This window comes from Natator depressus, chromosome 7 (genome assembly GCF_965152275.1).
Source record: "Natator depressus isolate rNatDep1 chromosome 7, rNatDep2.hap1, whole genome shotgun sequence".
Lineage (NCBI taxonomy): Eukaryota > Metazoa > Chordata > Testudines > Cheloniidae > Natator > Natator depressus.
Window position 1 is genome coordinate 29805468 of NC_134240.1, and position 23925 is coordinate 29829392.

The following is a 23925-nucleotide window of genomic DNA, read 5'->3' on the forward strand; positions in this document are numbered from 1 at the left end:
TTTCCCCCACTCCCCCCAACCATGCCTGTTACTAACTTGGGCTGGGGGCTAAGTGGCATTAGGGTTGAAGCAAGGAGAGGGAACAGGGATCCCTGTAGTTTCTTACTTGGATTTCAGCTTTAAGCTCAACACTGGGCCAAGAGCCATCTCTGAATTCTTGGGGTCTAGAAGCTGGGGAAGAGACCCCCTGCCCCAAAACCAGACCAACCCATCATCTTCCCCCTGAGCCACCAGTGGATCCATTCCATTACGTTCCCTATAAATCACAGTGGACCTGGGACACATTTCTGCTGCCTTGTCCTCTGCTCTTTGGCTAGTTGAGAGGAAAAAAAGCTGGAGTGGTGGATTTCTACTTGATGTTTCATAGAGTTCAAGGCAAGAAGGGACCATTAGATCATCCAGGCTGATGCTCTGGACTATCACAAGCCATTCAGTTCCACCCAGTTACCCCTGTATTGACTCCAGTGACTTGAGTTAGACAAAATCATTTCAGTCCTCAGGAGACTAATCTGTTGGGGACCCTGTTCCCTGCCCAGGGCTCACAAGTCCCTTGTGATGGCAGGGAATTGACGTGAAACATGCCCAGATGATCCTAGCAGGTGACCCATGTCACAGAGGAAGGTGAAAACCCCAAAGGTCCCTGCCAATCTGACCTGGGGGAAATTCCTTCTCAGCCCTTAATCTGGTGATCAGATGGACCCTGTGCAACTGGGCCAGACCCATCAGCCAGGCAGCTAGAGGATTTGCTTTAGAATGCCAGGTTGGATGCCCTTGGAATATGGGAACTCCCACCAAATTTCACTGCAGAATTGAAGAGGGAGGAGAGATGAGCAGCGAGAACAATCTAAGGCATGGTAGGAAAACGCTCTGTGGAAGGAAGGTCAGGAGCGTTCACCTTCAAGAGGGGAGAAAAGGATATAAAATTATGGGAGAGGTGGCAGTGGGGCACTTTGGCTTGCTCTGGCTTGTGGCCCAAAGAGCTAACTGATGAACAGCAAAGCTCTAGGTCTAGTTAGCCTGGGGAACTCTATCAGAGGGCTGCATTGAGGCTGCAAATTTATGACTGAAAGAGCAAGTGGCCATTTACCTGGATAAGAACAGCCAGTTACTACGGGATATTAAACTGATGCTTCATCTTAAGTTGCTCTCAAAAATTAGGGGGCAGGATGAGACTTTCATAGGGACAGATTATGTCACAGTTGCTACTGGCAGGTTCTTGCACCTGGTTCTGGCTGCTGTCAGAGACCAGACCTAGGACTAGATGGGGCTGATCTGGCATTTCTTACAAAGGGTGGGGGTGAGTCCTGAACAAGGGGTTTTCTGATGAAGTGTTTCCACAAAACAGGAATTAAATTGGCTTAAAAGTGGAAGGGGGGAGTGTGAATGGTCAGTGTTATGACACCACATTCCTACCACACCCTCCATCCCCCTCCCCCCTGGGAACAAGACCATAATTTAAAGGCTAACAATTAAGCAAGTCTTTTTGTTTTAAATCATTTTCTGGCCACCTCTTAGAACAGCAAAAACACGGTGAAGCCTCTTTGCTCCCCACAGCCCAGGGTGTATGGCCAGATTCTGACCTGTTAGCCAGATCTGGAGCGAGGACATTGACTGCAATGGGGGACATGTTGCATTCTCAGAATCTCTCTCAGAGAAAGGCCAGAGCATAAGATTTGAGGTCTAACTTCACCCACACTCCTAGGGGTGCTCTGAGTTCAGTGAGAAAGATTTGGCCCTAACTTCACCCCCACACCTGGAGTCACTCCAGTTCAGAGAGCAAGATCCAGTCCACAGTCAAGATAACAATTCTGACCTGGCCCACTCTCCCCCCTGCGTCAACTGGCTTCACTCACACACCCATGACATGCCCAGGCAGCCCCTGCAGGAGGTGCTGGAGCTACAGTAGTACCAGCTCAATTCTGGGAGTGATGCTGAGGGAATGGGAAGCAGCTGAATGCTGGCAGAAGCTGCTGATGGGGTGGTTTGCGATAGCATGGGACTTCATGACCCAGGAGGTCAAGGCCCTCCATGAACTGGTCTCAGAACAGATCTCTATTTGCCAATAAGAAGCCGTGGTCTGCGCTTTGACTCAGGTTTATTAGGAACATAAGTCAGCGGAAAAACTGGGCACGGAAGCAAGTCCCTGCGCCCCAGAGATAGCAAATACATTAATAATACGTGTCACTCACGGTTAAAACCGTCCAGCTACATTTAGCCAATAGTAAGACAAACGACAGTGGAAGCCAAAATATAGGGTGAGGAACGCTATACAAACCCTGCAACGGTGAATGCAGAGAGGGGCAGGAGGCCGTGATGGGCCCAGGTGCTTTGTAGCACTGCTCTCTGGGCCTTCCTGCTGCAGGCCGGTGCCAGTGGGAGGAGTAGCTCAGAGCCTCTGATAGGTTCATAGCCTCTCTTATGACACCTAGCAGGGCCAGCTTCATTTTACAGACCTGGAAGAGTGCTCTGTGCAACAGGGCACCTACTGCTGGCTGTTTTGGGCACTGCCCCCACCCCAACTGCAGGCCCAGCTGAGTCCTCTGAGCCATGGAGCAGGGATGGGGAGATCCAGGGGCACTAGGCATGGAGGGGCAGTGCCACCCCTTCCTACCGCACGGCAAGGCACATTATAATACAAGAATTGGAGAATGCCCCGAAACAGCGTGCAGCAACAACCCTCATCCCCCTTACACAGCTTGCAGAGCTCTCAAAGCCAATGTGCAACAGGGGGAGGAGACCCCCCCAGCAAGGGGGTGCAGGGTCTCCCACAGCTCACCACAGGCCCTCTGCTGGGTGGGAGGGGTCCTGTTCACACTCCCCAGCTGCAAAGGGGTGGGGAGAGTTAATGCTGCTTCTGCTAAGGCACCTTCTGAGGGTGGGAAGGAGAATTCTCCCTCCCACAATACACCCACAACACAGAGCCGGTCTGGATGCCAGAACCCCCAGCCCTGCCTTGAGGGAACCCTTTCTGATTGGCTGCCCATCCCCAGGAGGCTGGGAATGGGGATAGGCAGCCAATCAGAGCTGCCGCAGGAGCTAAGGCACAGCTCCCCCACCCCAGCCAACAGTTTTCAGGTAAGGGAGGACAGAGCAGAAGGAACCCAGAAGCTCAGGGCAGCTTCACTCCCCTCCTCTTCCCTCCTGTGAATAATGGGTGAAGCCTGTCCCCTCCCCGTCCTGACAATGGATCAGTCCATTGTCTGCTCCTCCCCCCCCATTCCTGTGAAAAGAGGGTCAGGCTCTTCTTTGCTCCTCCCCCTGCAACAGGGGAGGGAACTAACCCCTGGCGCTGCCCCCTCAGCCTGACAAGTGGGAGACCCCCCCTGTAATGCAGGGGATGGAGTGGGGGAGATACAGAGCAGGGCTCTGGGGAGGCATGGGGTGGGTGGACAATGAGATCGATAGCCAAATGAAGCCAGTAATACAAGGCCCAGGCAGGCCGGATGGGGGACCTGAGCTGACTGAGTCCAGGGCAGAGTCCGATCCTCCCGGTGGGAGGAGGGGGGCTCTTGGTGGATGAGCAGTTACCCCCCCGAGTCCCTTGCGCAGAGCCAGGTGGGGGGTGTCACCGTCAGTCCGTCTTTCCCAGCGTCCCCACTAAGAGGAACTGAACTGGCTGAGCAGGGCGCTGAAGTCCAGATCCCCCATGGAGGTGAGGTTCTCTTCTGGGAGGCCGCCCAGGACCCCGTTGATGAAGCTGTTGGCACCGCTGGCCCCCCCACCCCCGCCGTTGCCCTGTGGCTCCTCCCCTGTCACGCCCACCACACCACGCTGGCTGCTCATCAGGCGGGTGATCGACTCGGGATAGGTCAGGAGCATGCTGTGCCCGTCAGCACCCTCGGTGGACGACCCCTGGCTCAGCAGCTGCCGGAACTCAGTAGTGTTGATGGACTCCAGGCTGGTGTAGGTGGTGTCCTCCAGCAAGGCCCCCAGCTCCATGGCAACTGAGTCGCCCCCGCCCTCAAACGGCAGGTGGAAGAAGGGGTCAAAGTTGGGCTCAGCCTCAGGAGCAGGGGGTGGGGGCTGGGCCCGGCTTGAGATGCCCAGGCTGGAGAACTCCTCCAGGTTGACTGTACTGAAGCCCAGCTGGGGGGTGGGAGGAGGAGGAGCTCGGCTGGGCCCGGTGAAGGGTAAGGGGGGGTGCTGGGCCGTGGCCTGCGGCTTCTGGATGGTCGGCAGCTGCCCCATGGTGCCCGCCATTCCGGTGAGACCTAGAGAAGGGAGAGGTTAGTGCTGGGAGGTGGGGGGGCCAACCCCATGGGCAGGGACCCCAGTGCCTCCCCTCTAGGACAGCATGGTACAGACAAGCATTATGGGGGGATTGTGCAGTCCCCCCAAACTGGTGTCCCCTTGAGGGGAAAGGCCCATTCCCCACCCTGCGTAGTGTGGCTGGAGCCCCCTTACCACTCATACTGGGTCGGATGAGGCTGGGTTTGGGCATGGCAGCTGTGCGGGCAGGGACAGCGATCCGACGCGGGGAGCGTGACTCCGGAACCACCACTGCTGGGAGGAGAGACAGGGTCAGTGACATGGGGGGGCAGCAGAGCAGAGGACCCCCCCACAGCAGCGAGGCCACCCTCAGTTCCCCCTCCATGTAGGAGACTAATGGGCTCCACCTCCCAACACCACAATCATACCCCCCACCCTCGTACTAGAGACAACCAGGTTCAGTCTCCTCTCCCTCAACCCCCCTTGGCTTAGGTGCCTGAAGCCCAACTCTAAGGCCCCCCCACCCCTGCCCCTCAAGAGCCACCCACTCCTGAGCTGCCCTCCCCCAAAGAGCCCCTCCTTCCCAGCCCCCTTCCCAGCTAAAAGCCTCTCCCTGCCCAGCTCAGAGACCACCCCTTCCCCCCCTCCAGCAAAGAGACCCCCCTCACAATCTCCTCCCCATCCCCCCAGATACTCTGCCCCCCTGCCCGTTAAGAGCCATCGCCCACCCCTGGCCTCACCTGCGAAAGGCGCTTTCTGCACAAAGTTCTTGAAGGTGTCCCGCGTTCGCTTGCGCTTCTCCTCGATGCGGTGGAAGTCGCCTAGGGGAGAGCATGGCCCTTTAGCCCTGGGGGCGGATTCCGCCCTGCCCCGGGGTGGGGTCACATTCCCCACCCCTGGAGCCAGCCAGTCCCGCTGCCCTCGGGCCAGAGTGGAGCTGGCGCCCCGTCGAGGAAAGGCCCCCTGGTACCTTCATCTGGCAGGTAGCGGAACTCCATGGCCTCGCTGACCTCCTTGTCAGACGGGCGCCGGAGCTGCATCTGCACCGTCACCGGCTCCCTGAGCGCCTGGTCCTGGTAGGGCGGGGTTTTGAACACGATGGCAACCTGCCGGTGCACGTCTGCCTGCGAGAAGGAGCCCTTGGCCTCCCACGAGTCCTTGAAGAATCGGACCTCAATGTCCTCTGGGGGGGAGGCAAAGGGGGGGTGAGGGGGCTGCAGGCACCAATGGGAGAGCTGGAGATAGAACCCGGGAGTCTGGGCTCCCAGCCTCCCAACCACTAGACCTTACTGCCCTCTCAGAGCTGTGGATAGACCCCAGGCTGCCCCACTCTAACCACTGGCTTCCGCATCAGAGAGCAATGGAACTAGCTGCTTGGGGGGTCGGAGTGTATGGGAGTGGGGTGGGGTTGGAGTCACCATCCCTGTGGGAGGAGCCAGGCTGGAGATCCAGCATTTGGGGATAAAGCCAACTGTGCCCTGATGGAACAAGAGGACCTCTGTACTCACCCCCTCTGGGGATGCCCAGCACGCCCATTCATCCCCCCACCACACGCTAGGAGCCCAAGGCCTGCACCCACACTCCCAGGGAGTAAGCCCCAGCCTCACGGCTCCCCCCCAAGCACTTACCTTTCTGCACCTTGTCGCAGAGCAGGAAGATCTCGTCCCCACCCAGACAGCTTCCCGAGTTGCGATTGACCCGGCAGATCTTCAGCTCAGCCGTGTTGGGAGCTCCTGGAGAGTGGAAGGGGGAGTCAGGGACCCCAATACAAACCAACATGGGGGCACACATGAGTCTCTTCCTCTGGACCCCGCCATATCCATGTGCTAGGGACCCCCTCCCCACTGCAACCCTCAGCCCCTCCATTCTCCTGTACCACCCCGCACTGCCGCTCCAGAGACCCCCACCAACTCCCCCAATCTCTGGGCCAAGGACCCTCCCCAAGGTACCCTCTCCCCCGCTGCTATGCTGGTGACCCCCCCGACCCCTGCAGCTGGGCCCGGCTCCCTCCCTCCGGGGCTCACGGTTGTCGTAGATCGGCTGTGACACCACGAGGGGCAGCGGGACAAGGTGCCCGGTGCCCACAGGGTCCTGCACCCACACCTGGAAGCAGAGCCGCACGGCGTTCAAGTCATAGTCCCCCTTTTGGTTGTCCAGGGGCACTGTGGGGGCAAGAGAGGGGCAATGAGACTCACACAGGGTGGCTGAGATCCCCATCCCCACCTCCCCTCTCCCGGGAACCGTGGCTCCAACCCTGCCTGGGCAATTTCTCCCCCTCCCACATTGACTGAAGGGGCTGTTACTGGCTCTGACCCCCCCTTATATCGAAGGGGCTGCGGTTGGTTCTGCCTCACCCCCAGGTAGTCCTCCCCCCCGTCGAAGGGGCTGTGGTTGGTTGTGCCCCACCCCCAGGCAGTCCTCCCCCCCATCGAAGGGGCTGCGGTTGGTTGTGCCCCACCCCCAGGCATGCCTCTCCCCCCCCCCATCGAAGGGGCTGCGGTTGGTTGTGCCCCACCCCCCCATGGCAGTCCTCCCCCCCATCGAAGGGGCTGCGGTTGGTTCTGCCCCACCCCCAGGCATGCCTCCCCCCCCGCATCGAAGGGGCTGCGGTTGGTTGTGCCCCACCCGCCCCAAGACAGTCCTCCCCCCCATCGAAAGGGCTGCGGTTGGTTGTGCCCCACCCCCCCCAGACAGTCCTCCCCCCCATCGAAGGGGCTGCGGTTGGTTCTGCCCCACCCCCAGGCAGTCCCCCCCCATCGAAGGGGCTGCGGTTGGTTCTGCCCCCTCCTCAGACAGTCCTCCCCCCCATCGAAGGGGCTGCGGTTGGTTCTGCCCCCCCCCCAGACAGTCCTCCCCCCCATCGAAGGGGCTGCGGTTGGTTCTTCCCCACCCCCAGGCATGCCTCCCCCCCATCGAAGGGGCTGCGGTTGGTTGTGCCCCACCCCTCCAAGGCAGTCCTCCCCCGCATCGAAGGGGCTGCGGTTGGTTCTGCCCCACCCCCAGGCAGTCCTCCCCCCCCGCATCGAAGGGGCTGCGGTTGGTTCTGCCCCACCCCCAGGCAGTCCCCCACTCACCATCGAAGGGGCTGCGGTTGGTTCTGCCCCACCCCCCAGGCAGTCCCCCACTCACCATTGAAGGGGTTATTGTTGGTGCGGATGCGCTGTGCCACAGCCTCGTCCAGCTCCCGTTTCTTCACGCACTGGATGCCCAGGTTCTGGAAGCTGAGATGCAGGCCGGAGTTACCCACAGCCCCTCCCCGCACGGTGCCAGCCCAGCCCCGGGAAGGGTTGGGGGCAGGACCCCTGGATTCCGTCCCCAGCTCTGCCCGACTTGCTGAGAGATCCTGGGTGAGGCCCCTCCCATCGCAGTGCCGCAACTTCCCACAAAGCGAATCAGCAGCAAAGCTGAAATAGAACCCAGGAGTCCTGATGCCCGGCTCCCCACCCCGCCACCCCGCTTTAACCCACTCGACAACCACCCTTCCCCCAATTCCAGGGACAGAACCCAGGAGTCCTGACTCCAGCCCCACATCTCTACTGCAGCAGACCCCCACGCCCCTACCAAAGCTGGGCATTGAACCCAGGCGTCCGGGCTCACCTGTGGATGTTGCGCTCAGGTGAAAGCTCAGCCTCATAGTAGCCGTCCTTGCAGTCCTTGCCCACCAGCTCGTGGGGGTGGGGTCGGTGGGGGATGTCCTTGGTCACCAGAGAGATACGAACCTTCCCGGGGCCTGTGTAATTATTGATCTGGGGGTGGGAGATGGGGGCAGAGGTTAGGGGCTCCAAGGATCCTCAGCAGTGCTGGAAAGGAGCCCCTCCCTCCCATTCCCCACTGGAAATCAGGCTGAGACCTTCCATACTCACCGCACCCATGAGCCATGACCCCTGCAGTTGCAGGGGTCTGGGGCCTTTGGCATTAGGCATTGTTAGGGTCCTGCTCCACATGGGAGCTCGGGAGTGTTAACACTCAGAGACCCTCCTCAAATCTCACGGGGGGGGGGGACGACTGAGTCACAGAGTGGGGGAGCAGCACACCCTGGGGTCATGCAGCAAATCAAGACAGCCAGAGAGAGAACCTAGCTCTCAGCTCACCCTCACCCCACCTACTCTGTCCCACGAGACTCCACTCCCTTCCCAGAGCTAGGGATAGAACCCAGGAGTCCTGGCTCCCAGCTCTCTGCTCTATCCTTTAGGTAGTGCTCAATCCCCCAGGATTTCATTAGGGGGTCCAGGCCACCCACCCAGAAGTGAGGGATTGGGAATGCATAGGGGGCATGGGAGGGGGCACTGGAGGTGTAAAGACCTTGTCGGTGAGTGCAGGGAAGGGTTGATCTTGAGGTGGAGCGTGGGGGAGAGGTGCACTGGGGCGGGGCAGGGGCTGACCTTGATGGTGGGGTGGGTCTTGGTGGTGTCAGTGCTGTGCTCCCCGGGGATGCTGCCGGCCGAGCGCCCCTCACACTTGTAGCGGAAGCGCATGCCGCGCTGCTTGGGCTGTTCGATGATCTCCACGTAGGGGGTGCTGCTGGGGGTAGGGTCTGGGGGCACAGAGAGACAGACATGAGCGATGGACAGACCAACCCTCGGCATCACCCACCTGTGCCCAGACCTCTGCATGGGTTTAGCCTGAGGGACGTAAATCCAATGGAGGGAAACTGAGGCACATGGATTGGGTCAGTGGCCAAACTAGGGAATAAAACCCAGGAGTCCTGACTCCCAGCCCCTCCTGCCCTAGCCACTAGATCCCACTCTTCTTTCAGAACCGGATAGAACCCAGGAGTCCTTCTGAACAGCCCCTATGCGCCCCTCCCTCCCCGCCCCCAAGGTGGCTGCAGCTCAACATGGGGCAAGGGATCCCTGTATAAACAGCCCACACATCTCAGCACAGGCCTGTCAAGTCTGGGGCAGCTACTCCCTCTTGTGGATTTCCCCTGACTGGAGCTTTAACACAACAGTGGAATGTACAGCCCCTCATGTCACACTTCGCTGGCATTAGGCCAGCAGCCCTTCAGGGAGGAGATGGAGTCCCCAGGAGATCTCCATCCAGAGCCAGGCTTGAACCTTGTCACCCAGGGCACAGCCACCGACTGCAGCTTCCGCTGCAGGAATCCACCTCACAATGTGACTAATCCAGAGTCCACGATGAGTCATCCCAACTCCCACCCCGCCAGGCTGGGGAACCCCTGACACCAGGATCCCGGAGTGCTGAGATGCAGCCGCCTCTGGGGAGGGATAAGGAGGCTGTTTAGACATGGATCCCTCACCTGGTGCTGAGATGTAGTGTCACACTTGTGTCTCCTGCAGTGGATGGCATTTCTAGCACCACGGTGTACCCTAGAGACATGCTGCGGTACTGGGGTAGCATTTACTCTGGGGAGAGAGTGCCCCCTACTGAACCTCTGCCCCACTCACTGTAGCACAGCAGCCTCCTGCATTCTATTCCTGGCTCTGGGACGAGAGTGGGATCAAGTGGGTTAGAGCAGGAGGTGCTGGGAGCCAGGACTCCTGGGTTCTACGGGGATAATCTCTAGTGCTTGAGATGGTTTTGCAAGAGACTAATGCTTCAAAAGCCATAACAGACTTGGAGGGCAGCTGCTAGTGAAATACATTATTAACAATCATAATTTTGTTAATTACATTCAGTTTAGTTACACAAATTGAATCATGACTCACCCTGGAGGCCCCAGTCCTGCTGGAGGAAGGCAAGTGGCAGCAGTTCTGAAAGGCAAGAATGGGAGTGGTTACTGCATGACAGAGCCAGGGTTTTAGCAACCTCCTGCAGCAGGGAGTTCCACAGGTACAGCATGCAGATAGGGCCCTGGTATTTTCCCAACTGGGAAAACAGCTCTCTTGTCATCAATCAGCTCCACCTAGTGTATATACCTGGTATTGCACCTCATCCTCTCCACTCTCACTCCCCATGCCTATTACATGCGTCTATGAGGTCCTCCGTGCTGCCCCCTGCTGCCCAGAATCCTGACTTGCCCACCGGCAACAGGGCTCATGCTTCCCCAGGGGAAAGAGTGGGGGTGAGATGCAATTGCCTCTGGGGTAGGCACAGGGCTGGCTAGCAGCTGCACAGTCATTTGGAATTAGAAATAAAAGACAATGGTGAATGGGGTTAAAACAGAAGGGGGTTATTCAGGGAGGCAGAATGGAATCCTCTGGGGTGGGAGGTGGCCTGGACATGGGGGTTCACATGCCAAGTGACATTCACCTGCACTCAGGGCTATTTCACCCCTTGATGTCCAGGCAGCATGAGGATTTGGGGAAGTGGGCAGGCAGTGCAGGGGGCTCATGACGGGAGTTAAAAGCTCCTGATCTCAGATCCTGTCTCAGAGGTGGCAAAGTCCCAGCTCCCACACAGTGCTGCTCTTTCCCATAACTCACATGGGGCCTTTGCCAGCCTGGCACCACTCCCAATTGTCACAGGGCACCCAGACTGCAGGCACTGCCAGGTCAGGATGCAGCTGGCATGCCTCCAAGAGAAATAAAGAGTGCTGAAGGAAACAGGCTCTCTCCCATTGCAGTCAGGGCTGGCACAGATGCCCGCGTGCAGCACTAGGGGACACTGTGCTGATCCTGACCCATCAACCCCACTGTCCTGGGGAATTTCCAGCTCAGGCAATTCCATTGCTCTCCCTAGATGCACCGGCAGTTCCAGCTGTTCTTACTCGCCCCAGACACCCTTGTGCAGCATTGCTGTGCGGCTCTTGTACGCTGCCATGCTCCACCCTAGAAGTGGCTGCATTTCGTTGGAGGATGAAATGAGGCATGGTTTTTATAGCAGCTGTAGAATGGGCCGCACACTAGACACGTCATTCCTACAGGACCAGAGAGGCCTCCAACTCTGGGTAACAGCAAGCACCAGACAAACCCTGTTACAGAGAGCGTCCCCTCCCAAGCACACATCTTTCAGAAACACACCTAAGGGATCCTTGCCTGGCACTGAGATACAGCCACTTCTGGGGCGGATCGTGGGAGGTTGTTTATAAATTATACAGCACAGGGTTTTCCCATTGAACACCCCCAGGCACCTGGCTTCTGGTTGCTTCCTTTGGGAAGACAATCCCCTGCCTTCTCCCTGGTGCATGTTGTCCCAGCCAGGTGATCTGTGTGGATTTCAGGCATGGGGTGATCAGGGCCTGGCCCGTTTGTGAAGGACCCTGCCCAGCGACACACCCAAATCCTTCCAAGTGGGGAGGGAGTGGGGCACCGTCACGTAGGGCTCGTCCACGCTTCCAGCGCTGCAGCATCTGCCGTCGGCGTATCTGCCTCAAGCTCCCCAAGAGGCAGGGGCGGTCGGTGGGAGAAGCCCTCCTGTTGACTCAGTGCTGTCCGCCCTGGGAGTTAGGTCGGTTAACTGCGTCGCTCAGGGGGATGAATTTCCCACATCCCTAAGCAATGTAGTTATACCAGTGTAAGTCGGGAGTGTTGACCCAGTGGAGATGCAGGCAGGTCAGCATGGAGTAAGTATTAGGACTCCTGGGTTCAAGTCCCAGCTCTAGGAGGGTAATGGTGACTAGTGGTTAGAGCAGTGGACTGGGCGTTAGGACTCCTGGGTCTCATTACTGGCTCTGGGAGAGGAGCCGTGGTTTTGGGTGCCCTGACCACCTCCCAGGCACAGCCCTGAGCCCCCAGTCCCCACAGAGCACCTCCATGGAACAAAGGCTCCAACAGGGAATTCGTGGGAAGACTGAGCTGCTGAGAACCAGAAGTGGGACTAGACCGGCGCTGCCCTGTTACGTACAAGCAACCGACGCTGCCCTCCAGTTCCCCACTCCTCTGCTGGGCGAAGACATCACAGCCTTGGCTGCATCTGCAGCACCGTGCACCCTAGCACCAGGCAGGGACGCTGGGGCCAGGACTGACTATGAGGGGAGAGCGCCCCCTACTGAGCTCCCCCAGCCCGCTCCCTGTGGCATGGCACCCTCATCTCTGGGCTGGGGCCAGCGCAGACTGTGAGGGGAGAGCGCCCCCTACTGAGCTCCCCCAGCACACACTGAGGCCTCCAGGTCTCCAGCCTGATTCTGCTGAGCCCAGGGGCTCCCAGCTTGGCTCAGACCAGCAGTTAGTGCCCTCGGTTTCTGTTTGCAGAGCTGGGAGCTGCACCCTGGTTCCCAGGGGGCCCAACTCACTCATTAACCAGGTGCCATTGTCCCAGCAGCACTGCTAGTGGGAGGTGATTTATGGGGCCTGTGCAGGGACCAAGGGAGGCAGCAATTTAGGAAGAGGAAGAACAACAGAATCTGTATTTCATAACAACTCAAATCCCACAGGTGGTGGGGGAGGGGAGGAGTAACCCAGGGCTGGGCTAGCAGAGGGATGTGGGGCAGGAGGGAGGGGCTCAAACAGAGCTGTTGGGGGGGCCCAGGACTGGCCTAGCAGGGGCCTGTGGGTCAGGAGTGAGGGCACCTGAAGGGAGTTTTCTGCCTGTTTCAGCACTAAGTTTTTAAAGTGGAAATAATGAGGGGTGGGGGGCAATATTCTAACCACTGCCCCATATGTATCCACTGATCCCGGGACTGCCAGCTCCAGGGATGGAGAGCCCTGGTCCCCTAGGATCCATGCCCCCTCCCAGCATGCTGCAGCTGCTGGGATGCAGAGGGAGAGACACAGGGAACACAATTCTTTTCCCTTGACGACATCTGTTCTGTGCGGGGAATCTTGTGGCCAGAGGCTGGGCTGACAGCCCCCCAGCCAGGGGAGTGGCAGGAGCCCAGCACACGGAGGACAGAGAACTGGAGCCCTGGGGGACAATCCTGCCCTGGGTGCTGGAGCGGAGGGGACAGAATGGAACTAGATGGGGACTTCTCATCTCTGTGATTTACGGGCATTACAGTCGTGCTGGGCCCCGTCATGGCGGGCGCTGCACAGACACACAGTGAGAGACAGTCCCTGCTCTGGAGATCTAACAATCCACCCAGAGAAAGGATGGGAGGGGAAACTGAAGTACAGAGAGGGGAAGGGACCTGTCCGAGGGGAAGGGACCTGTCCAAGGTGACACAGCTCATCAAGGTGGCAAAAAGAACCCAGGAGTCCTGTGCTCTATGCACCGACCAGGCTGGGCTGCCTCCATATGCAGGTCCATTCAAGTTTCAGGAAACATTTGGTGACTTGTCAGACTCCTGGGTTCTAGCTGCAGCTCTGGGAGGGGAGTGGGGACTATGAGTCTGGGAGGCAGCAAGGTTTTCCTCCCGTCCCCTTCCAGAGACAACCCAGCTATGCCTCCCCACTGACCCCTGGGGCCAGTACCCCCCCATCTCTCCCCAAAAGCCATCAAAGTTGGGATGCCGTCAGGAACCACCTTTGTGTCCTGCTTGTCTGCAAAGCAGATGACAATCATGCATGTATGTACAGGGGAGTAGGAGAGAGTGTCCATCGTCTGTAAGGCCAGACGGGCCCACTGCGATCTGGTCTCTTGTGTGCTTTTACCCTATACTATATAGATTTCACAGGGCAGACCAGCGTTTCTCAAACTGGGGGTCCTGGCCCAAAAGGGAGGTGCGGGGGGTGGGGTGGGGGGGGGGTCAAAGATTATGGTAGGAGGATTACAGAATTGCCACCGTTACTTCTGTGCTGGCTTCAGACCTGGGCAGTGGAGAGTGGCAGCTGTTAGCCAGGTGCCCAGCTCTGAAGGCAGCGCCCCGCCAGCAGCCGCACAGAAGTAAGGGTGGTGATACCATACCATGCCACCCTTACTTCTGCATTGCTGCCTTCAGAGCTGGGCAGCTGGAGAGTGGCGGCTGCTGACCGAGGGCTCAGCTCTGGAGACAGCAGCGCAGAAGGAAGGGTGGCAATACCATACCAGGCCATCCTTACTTCTGCGCTGCTGCTGGCAGCAGCTCTGCCTTCAGAGCTGGGCTCCCAGCCAGCAGCTGCCGCTCTCCAGCTGCCCAGCTCTGAAGGCAGCGCCTGCGCAGAAGTGTAGCAGTGTCGCAACCCCCGCTACAATAACCTGGCAACACCCCCCCCCCCAACTCCTTTTGGGTCAGGATCCCTACAGTTACAACACGGTGAAATTTCAGATGTAAATAGCTGAAATCATTAAATTAATGATTTTTAAAATCCTGTGACCGTGAAATTGACCATAATGGACCGTGAATTTGGTAGGGCCCTACATATAACATAGGCTGGCCTGGAATTAGTTCATCTGGGACAGAGCAGATCTGCTAGAAAACCATCCAATCTTGATTTAAGTATTGCCAGTGATGCAGAATCCACCACAACCCACGCTTGGTCCACTGGTGAATTCCCCTGACTGGTAAAAATATGTTGCCTTATTTTCGATCTACATTCCGCAAGCTTCAGTTTCCAGTTGCTGGATCACGTTACCCCTCTGACTGCCGAACTGAAGAGCCCTCATGTTATCCAACTTCTGTCCCCAAGTAGGTACTTTCTGTTCCCTGTGTATACGCCCGAAAGGTGCATACAGGGGAGGGTGTATGTAAAATACACACATGCAGGACAGCCACAATCCTGGCTGAGCCCAGGGACTGAACTGGGGATTTCCCGAGTTAAAAGACCGAGGCCAGATCGACACTCAAAACGTTTGCTGGTAAAAGAAATGTCACGAGTGAGATCTGTTAACATTTTATACTAGCAAAAGCTCCAATGCAGATACGGTTACAGCAGCGAACGGACTGAGAGCACTGATAATAATGATAAAAAAGTCCTTTTGTCAGTGGCTTGTTTTGCTCAGGGACCCGGTATAAGGAGTGTTTTGTCGGTATAAGCAGAGTCTCCACTAGGAAGGTTTGCGGCATGACTGTACTGGTTTGGCAATACCAACAAATCCTTTCTAGTTTAGACTAGGACAGCGTCATTACAGTTTGAGCTACAGAACTAGGCTGGGTAGCTGGGGGCTGTGAGACTCCCATCCTCTGTGCATCATCATAGAGGGAGGTGAATATTACATATGGACCTCGCAGTGTGGCTAGTGGGTAGAGCATGGCACTGGAGATCCGGACTCCTGGATTCTATTCCTGACTCTGCCACCAGCCTACTGGGTGACTTAGGGTAAGTCTTCCCTCTCTGTGCCTCAGTTTCCCCATCTGTAAAATAGGGGTAATTGCAGCTGCATTTCAGTGCTGGGCAAAAGGGATCTCTGCATAAACAGCCCCAGGAGCCCACACCAGAGGTGGCTGCATGAGAATGATATCATTCCCCCTTGTAGCGTGCTTTAAAATCTGATTAAAAGAACTAGATAAGAGCTAAGATTATTATACACACATGAGATTGTCTACAGAGCAGTGTGTGTGTGTGTGTGTCCTGTGTGCATGATTCACACAAACACACTCCCCTGCGCATGCATCTCGTGAAGGAGTTTATATATCCCTTAAACCAGTGATTCTCAAACTTTTGTACTGGTGACCCCTTTCATATAGCAAGCCTCTGAGTGTGATCCCCCCTTATAAATTAAAAACACTTTTTTATATATTTACCACCGTTATAAATGCTGGAGGCAGACAGCTCATGACCCCCCACATAATAACCTCACGACCCCCTGAGGGGTCCCGACCCCCAGTTTGAGAACCCCTGCCTTAAACTAAATAGATTAATGGCTTAGTGACACTCCAGGAGCTCAGTTAGCAGGCAGCTTGTGGCTTGAAGCAGGAAGCTCCAAAGCCCTTCCAAAAGGCTTGCTTGTTTTTTTTTTAATCTTTTCTCGGGATAGTCTCGATTGCCCTATGAGCATCCAGGCCCTATGCAATTCCTCCTGAGCTCTCTGCCACAATAAAATCATGTGGCAGTGAGTCCCATGGATTAATTGTTGCAGTGGGAGAGTGTTTTCCCCCACAAAAACAGTTTTAAATTTGCAGACACTCTGTTTCCAATGAACATGCTGAAATCAGACACAGATGGGCCAGATTTAAATCCTCATGGCAGCGGCTTCTAAACTGATTCTGTTTCCATGATTGCAAAAAGACAGAGACTGTCTGCATTAAGATGACTGTAATCAAATCTCGTGCTTCAGGGCTTCAGCCAGTCACTTTCTGGGGTCAGGAAGGGATTTTTTCCCACAATGTACAGCTAACTAGATGCGTTTAGTTAGTTAAGACTGGGACTTTTCAGCTTGGAAAAGAGACAATTAAGGAGGGATACTATAGAGGTCTATTAAATCATGACTGGTTTGGAGAAATAAGGAAGTGTTGTTTACTTCTTCTCATAACACAAGAACTAGGGGTCACCCAATGAAATTAATAGGTAGCAGGTTTAAAACAAAGAAAAGGAAGTATTTTGTCACATAATGCATAGTTAACCTGTGGAACTCTTTGCCAGAGGACGCTGTGAAGGCCAAGACTATAACAGGGTTCAAAAAAGAACTAGATAAGTTCATAGAGGATAGGTCCATCAATGGCTATTAGCAAGGATGGGCAGGGATGGTGTCCCTAGCCTCTGTTTGCCAGAAGCTGGGAATGGGCAACAGAGGATGGATCACTTGATGATTACCTGTTCTGTTCATTCCCTTTGAAGCACCTGGCATTGGCCACTGTCGGAAGACAGGATTCTGGCTAGATGGACCATTGGTCTGACCCAGTATGGCCGTTCTTATGCTCTTATGTCTGGGTGGGGGATTTTTTTCTGACTTCCTCTGAAGCACCAGAGATCAGCCCAGCTGAGACACTGGATGGGGTGGGCCAGTGCTCTGAGACGGTATCAAATCCTCTCTCCAGCTGCCTGGCGGGTGGGTCTTGCCCAGATGCTCAGGGTTCAGCCCATCATCAGACTGGGGGTCGGGAAGGAATTTCCCCCAGGTCAGATTGGCAGAGACCTTGGGGGTTTTCACCTCCCCCTGCAGCATGGGGCGCAGGTCACCTGCTGGGATCAGCTGGACACGGCTCATCACAGTGATTCCCTGCCAGCGCAGGGCCCTTGGGCACTGGGGGCTCCTCGGTCTTGCCTGTTCTCTGCATGGGGCTCACAACAATTTAGCCTCCTGAGGATTCAAATGCATTGCACTCAACACAAGCAGGACTGGATGACAATGAACCCCCCGTGTTATACAGAGGGTCAGACTGGAGGATCTGATGGTCTCTTGCGTCCTTAAACTCTAGGAAACCAGGGTGGACTGATTTAAAATCAAGGTGATTTAAATTACGAAGTGGGAAGCCTCAATTTCAATCATCCATTTTCATAAACTTTGTACTTCAGCAATTTTCTAAAGAAAGGTGCCCCCTCATTAAAACATGCTGAGTTACAACTAAACAGAGCCTTTACGCGAGATTTGGTAACCTTTTTGCTGCCTAAGAGAATACACTATAACAATATGCATTTATTCAAGCAATTATATAGCTTAATATTTCAGATTCTTATTAACTGAACATCTTTGGCATGTTAGAAAATGGTAAAAGACATACAGCTTATTTACTAGATCGTTAACTTTTTGCTCATTATTTGTGTCAAGCCGCATTAGGATGGTGACTGGAATTTAATTAAACACACAAAACAGCATCTAAAATGCATTTTTATTAAACAAAACCTTAAATGTTTTGGATCCGTAAACTTCTCTTATCAAAACAGGCTTCATATTTAAAACTAAATTAAAGAAACGGCGGGATTAACTGTAGCCAGTGAATTAAACTGATTATTTCAGGTCAGCCTGGGAAAATTTTCAAACATGCCTAAGTGAGAGAGACTGGAGTTTAAATTCCTAGCCTCGCCTAAGTCTCTTTAAAATGAGACCGGCTCCTAAATTACTTAGGCTGACGTATTGTGCCATATTTCTAAAGCCTGAACTCAAAAAGATGTTTCCCCCTGATTCTTTCTATTAAAAAACCCTTTGAGTTCAAGGCTGCCTTTCTGTATAAAGAATCTCATGGATTCAGCAAATTTTTAACAGGGAAGGGGATTAACCATTAGAACAGCTGACTCTAGGACTGGGTGGAGTGTCTATTACTTGGGGTCTTTTCATCCAGCTCACATGTCACTCTAAAACCAATGTTCTAGCTCATCCACCAGATCTGGGCTGGAGGCAGGAATGGCTCTCTGGCCTGGAAATCTACTATGATGCATGACTGACAAGAATTAAGAGGCAGCGTGGTCTAGTGGATAGGGGCACTGGCCTGGGAGTCAGGACTCCTGAGTTCTATTCCCAGATCTGCGACTGAGCTGCTGCGTGACCTTGGGCAAGTCCTTTCCCCTCTTGGTGCCTCTGTCTCCCCATCCACCCTTCGTCTACTCAGACTGTGAGCTCCTCCCGAGCAGAGACTCTCTCATATTGTGTGTCTGTGCCTGGCACGACAGGATAGCCCCTCTCCCACCCCCAGCTGTGCATATGGGGGGACCCTGATCTCAGTTGGAATCAGGAGTTACAACCATAATACAAATAATATTGAATATGTGCATTAGAGCAAGGGTTCAGGCGTCTGATGGGACGAATTGATTAAAAGCAGCAGTCCAAAAGCAAACAAATGACACAGTGCCCTAAGAGCGGGATGAAGGGTCTTCCAATGCCAGTATATAAACCAGTGGTGCAGTCACACACAGCACTAGGCATGCCACCTCCTACAGGGCCCAGGATCGCAGGTGGCTCCTAGTAGGCGGAGAGGCCTGGAACAGTGGAGAGCAGTGCGGGCTGCTCACCTTGGATCTGAGCGAAGGATGGTAAAGAGGAGAGAGTGGGAGCATCCCTTGCTTTCTGGCAGCACTAGGACAGTCATCGATTCTAAGGCCGGAAGGGCCCCCTGAGATAGGCTGACCTCCTCTCTCACACAGGCCATAGGCATGCCCTGAATCGAGTCCTGGCTGAGATCAGAAGGCAGCAAATTCAGAACTGATCAGAGGAAAGGATTTCCACGCACGGCACCGTTCACCTGCAGAACCCATTGCCACAGGCTACGACTGAGGCTGGGGGCTGAGCAGGAATCCAGAAGGGACTGGCCATTTCTCTGGTGAACAAGACTACATGGAGTTGGAAGGGCAAAGGCTGGAAAGCCAGACAGAGCTTTGGACGGGACATCAAACCTCCTGCCTCAGCGATGAAGCTGCTCTTATCCAGTCAGAGTGGGGAGGAGACTACTGAAGGGGGCCAGATTATTCCCCTCAGCTGCTCCCACAGGGGGCGACTTGTGCCTGCCTCTGAAGCAGCTGGTTTCACAACCATGGTCAGAGATGGGGCTAGAAGGACTTCAGGCCTGATCCAGCCTGGCAATTAGCCTGAGTTCAAAGTCATTCACTGCAGTAACTCCCAGCCAGCTCTTTGGGGCAGGGAGTACCTTTGTTCTCTTCGTACAGCACCGAGCACAATGGAGTCCTGCTGCGGGACTGGGGCTCCTGGTGCTACCAGCACATATGAAATACACAGCAATACTAATACTCATGCTGGGTAGAATTACACACAAGCACCTTGCTGAATCAGAGCCTACGACTGGGTGTATAACAGACAGCAGAATCAGAATAACCTGTTCCATTATTATTACTCGTATTACAGAAGTGTCTAGAGGCCCTGGCCAAGACTGGGAATGCTTTGTGATGCCAAGAGCCACACAGCCCCCCACCATGTCTGGTGCTGCAGAGACGCACACTGAAAGACAATCCCTACCCTGCACCTAGTGGCTAGGGCACTGGACTGGGACTCAGGACACCTAGGTTCTATTCCCAGGTCCGCCACCAACTTTGGGCAAGTCCCTTTCCCTCTCTGTGCCTCAGTTTCCCCTCTCACCCTGTGTCTTTCAACACCCTGTCTACGCTAGGCAGCGTATACCAGCAAAGATGTCTCCACTGCATTGGCCGTGGGTTCTACACTCCTAGCCAACATAGCTGGCAAAACCTTTTACCTTAGACAAGGTCTCAATTGGAAGCTCTTTGTGCAGGGCCTGTCCCTCGCTGTGTGTCTGGGCAGTGCCCAGCACAACTGGGGGCGCTAGGTCTCAGCCACAGGTCTGGAAAGCATCCAGTACCATCCCCTGACCTCAGTCGGGGGGATGGGGAGGGGGAAGAGAGTCTAGGTGTTACCACAATACACCTAATAAATAGGTATTAGCAGCAGGGAAAAGATGGTGTTATTTGTTTTAACCCTAAGGTCTTGTCTCAGTTGCCGCTGAGGCACACTAGCCCCAATGGTATTTGGGCTTCTGGTTCTGGTGGCAGGGTCTGGCTAGTTAAGGCACTTGGAAGTGTTAGGATTAGCTGTACCAGATCAAACCAGTGGGCTCCGTCAGCCCAGCACCCCACCTCCCTAAGGCGGCTGGGTGGGGTGGGGAGCAATTCCTTCCCAACCCCTCAACCGGAGCCCTGACACACGAGGACTGGTGACTTCTAGGGCTCGTTGTAGTTCCCCACTTCGGAGCCTACAAGGGTGGGAAAGGAGCAGAGAACTGGGGGTGGAGATAGCCTGAATTGATGGGGGTGTGGAAAATGGAGTTTGTTATATAGATATATCCATCCTTTCTAGCTCCCTGGGTTGTGAAAAAATAGCCCTTTAAAAACAGAGCGTCACCAACATGCTCTTGCCCGCCCCCCCGCAACAATCGCCACCTTAACTTTGAAATCTAATGAGGACTGTCCCAACACATCCACATAATCAGCTGTTTCATGTTGAGCCATTCAGCCAAAATGGGTGGCTGGCTCAGTCACAAACCCTTCTCCAGAGCCTACAGGCCCAGCTGCCCAAACCTCCCCACTCCGCCACCTCCAAATTTCTAAGGAAGGCAACACCGAGGACATCTTCATGAAAAGTACATAGGCAGAAGAGACTCTTGACTGGAGTCCGTAGGTGGTACAGTTCTAGTGAGCTACAAATCTGGAGGATGCACCCAGCACATGAGCCACTCACAGGGTTAATTCAGTAGGAACTGTCAGCTTGTTGGGGCAGGGACCATCTTTCTGTTCTGGGTCTGTACAGCACCCAGCACAAGGAGTCCTGGGCCATGACTTGGGCTCCTACATGGTAGTGCAATACAAATAGATTTGCTGATTCTAAAGCCAGAAATGACCACTGTGATCATCTACTCTGAACTCTGGTATAACAGGCCATATAGGTCAGCCCCGAATTAATTCCTGATTGAACTAGAGCAGATCTCTTAGAAAAAATATCCAATTTAGTTTAAAAGTTGCCTATGATGGAGAATCCACTGCAGCCCTTAGGAAGTCGTCCCAGTGTATTAATTCCCCTCGCTGTTAAAACAGAAACACTTTATTTCTAGTCTGAATTTGTCTAGTTTCCAAGAACTGGAGCTTGTGAGGCCTTTGTCTGCTAGACTGAACGGCCCATTATCAAATTTCTGTTCCCCGTGTAGTGCTCACAGACTGATCAAATCAGGCCTTCTCTTTGTTAGGCTAAACAGATTGAGTTCCTCAAGTCTTAAACACATAACAACAAAACACTTCCGGTTTGAAGGGATTAATTTACTCTGTCACTGTATTTCTGCCCTGGTTGGCGAGACAGAAGAGCTCTGGGTTACGGGATAATACAGAAAGTGCCACACTATATAAGAACTAGGTGCTCAAATATGATGGGTTACAGGCCCAATACATCACATCAGAACTGCCGTTTCCATGCTGTACAGTGTCCAGTCAACTCCAGCCCGGCCCTTCCTCCATGCCGAAGGATTCTGCTATCTGTGTTTTTCCCAATGTGTTGGCTTTTTTTATGGCACAGAAATTCCCATCTCTTCCCCCCACCCCACATTTCAGCCCCCAAATCCACTGTGCCTGCCTGACCCCCAAAGCAAACAAGGAACTCACTGCCAACCAAGGCCCCGGAAGCAGGTCTCACCAGACACCACCACAACAAAACTTTTTCAAAACAAGATGGGGACCCAGAAATGCAGCAGCTAGAGAAATAATGGGCAGCAGGGGATGGGACAAAGCGGGGGAAACCCACGTTCCTGGGGAATCCCAGCTGCTCTCCAAGCCCCCCATATTCAGAACTAGCACTCCAATAATGGGGGCTTCCTCCCCCCTCCCTATAAGCTCAGCTGCTTCCACACACCCAACTGTCTCAGCGACTCCCATTTTACACACGCCGCTCCAGAGACGGGGGTGAGGGGAGTATAGACACGCCAGAGGTAAATGGGGGTTCTGGATTTGGGGGAAAGTCCATATTGCTGGAGTGGGGGTACACACTTACCATCCATTTCTGCCAGAAGTCAGGCTACGACCCAGGCTGGGAATCAAGAAGGTACGGGGGTGGGGGCTCCCTGGTTGGAGGGAGTCGAGGAGGGGGGCTCCCAGTTTGGGAACCAGAAGAATCCAGGGGATACTAGGTTGGGGGGGGGGAGGGCTCCGCAGGCTAGGGCTGGCCCCTGCGTGGGGGCTCAGGAGATGGACCCCAGTCCACAATAAGAGCGTGTGCGGGGACGGAGGTGTCCCAGTACAACAGCTGCTCCCACCCCGAGACGGGGGGATGTAGGCGCCAAGGGGGGGGGTTGACAGGGAATGGGGGGATTCTGACTCCTACGGGGGTCCCCACCCCAATCGGGAGAGGGGTGCCGCTGGGGATGCCCCTGGGAGCCCAGCTAGGGCGGGTCCAGCCCCTCGAGGGGCTCCGAGGCGGAAGCGGGGCTCCGGCCCCGATCGGGGGTCCGAGGCAGGGGCGGGGCCGAGGGGGCGTGGTCCAGGCGGGGGCCTCCGGCGGGATCGGGTCCAGGCGCCGCCGCTGTATCCGTTCACAAGCTACGCCGCTCGCGGAAATGCCCGCGCCACGTGACCCGCCCCGCTGCTGGGAAAGCCCCGCCCATCATGCAAAGTAGCGGGGGATTCCACGCAGGCGCGGAAGCGACGGATCAGGAAGAACGGCAGCGCCAGCGAGGATGGGAGCAGGGGCGAATCCCAAACCAGAGAGGGAGGGGCCGAGAAATAGAGAGAGGCGGCAGGTACCAGGGCAAGGCGTCACAGAGCCATATGGGTGGGGTGACCGGATGTCCCGATTTAAAGCGACCGTCCCGATTTTTGGGTCCTTTTCTTATTAGGCTCCTATTACCCCCCACCCGCTGTGCCGATTTTTCACACTTGCTGTCTGGTCACCCTACATATGGGACCCATAGGCTGGGTGTCATGTGACCATACGGACTTGCGTGTGTGTGACACTATTAGGCTATATAGGCACTAGGGTGCAGCACTCTAGGATTGGAGGGGCAATAGGATGGAGCATTATATAATAGCAGTTCTCAACTAGGGGTGCGGGGCCCCAAGCAGGTTTGAGAAGGAGGGGGGTCCACCAAGTGGGGCCAGTGTTAGACTCACTGGAGCCCAGGGCAGAAAGCCAAAGCCCAGCGGTGCAGAGCTCAAGCCTGGGGTCCTAAGCTCTGCCACCTGGGGCAGAAGTTGAAGCCTGAGCATCTTAGCTTTGCGGGACCCGCTGTGGCGTGGGGCTTTTATATGCAGAAAACCAGCTGTGGCAGCACAGGTGAGCCATGGAGGTTTTATAGCATATTTGGGGGGCAGGGGCTCAGAAAGAGAAACATTGAGAACCCCTGTTATATGGGATCCACACATTGGGCAGAATGGGTCCATATGGGCACCAGGACAGGGTCGAGGGAGAAGCATTGCTGGGACATATAGGGACTGGGAATTTATGGGCTAATATAACCTGGCCAATGAGTGCTCTGGGGTTATTTAGAAACTACAGTGGGTCATTTTGGGGCCATATAGGGTCCAGTTCATGAAACATTGGGACTAGGGTGGGGCACCCCTGGATTATACAGGGACCAGCATGGGGTGTTACAAGATTATATATGGGGCTGCACATGGACATTACAGTGCCATAAATTATGTG

The 23925-nt window shown here is 55.2% G+C and overlaps 1 protein-coding gene across 2 annotated transcripts; it reads right to left on the reverse strand.

The window, feature by feature from the left end:
* Positions 1-2099: 2099 nt before the first annotated feature.
* RELA (RELA proto-oncogene, NF-kB subunit) lies at positions 2100-22419 on the reverse strand. Of its 2 annotated transcripts, none has more exons than XM_074959725.1 (11): positions 22279-22419; positions 9879-9923; positions 8592-8743; positions 7807-7955; positions 7339-7430; positions 6234-6371; positions 5838-5942; positions 5180-5392; positions 4950-5030; positions 4405-4503; positions 2100-4211 (listed from the first exon to the last, which is right to left on the reverse strand). In XM_074959725.1, the coding sequence occupies exons 1-11, from the start codon at positions 22283-22285 to the stop codon at positions 3598-3600; spliced, it is 1695 nt and encodes a 564-aa protein (XP_074815826.1). In that variant the 5' UTR covers positions 22286-22419; the 3' UTR covers positions 2100-3597. The 2 variants fall into 2 exon arrangements, with proteins under 2 accessions (XP_074815826.1, XP_074815827.1); XM_074959726.1 differs by having other exon boundaries at positions 2101-4211; positions 4405-4500; positions 22279-22418.
* Positions 22420-23925: the final 1506 nt, after the last annotated feature.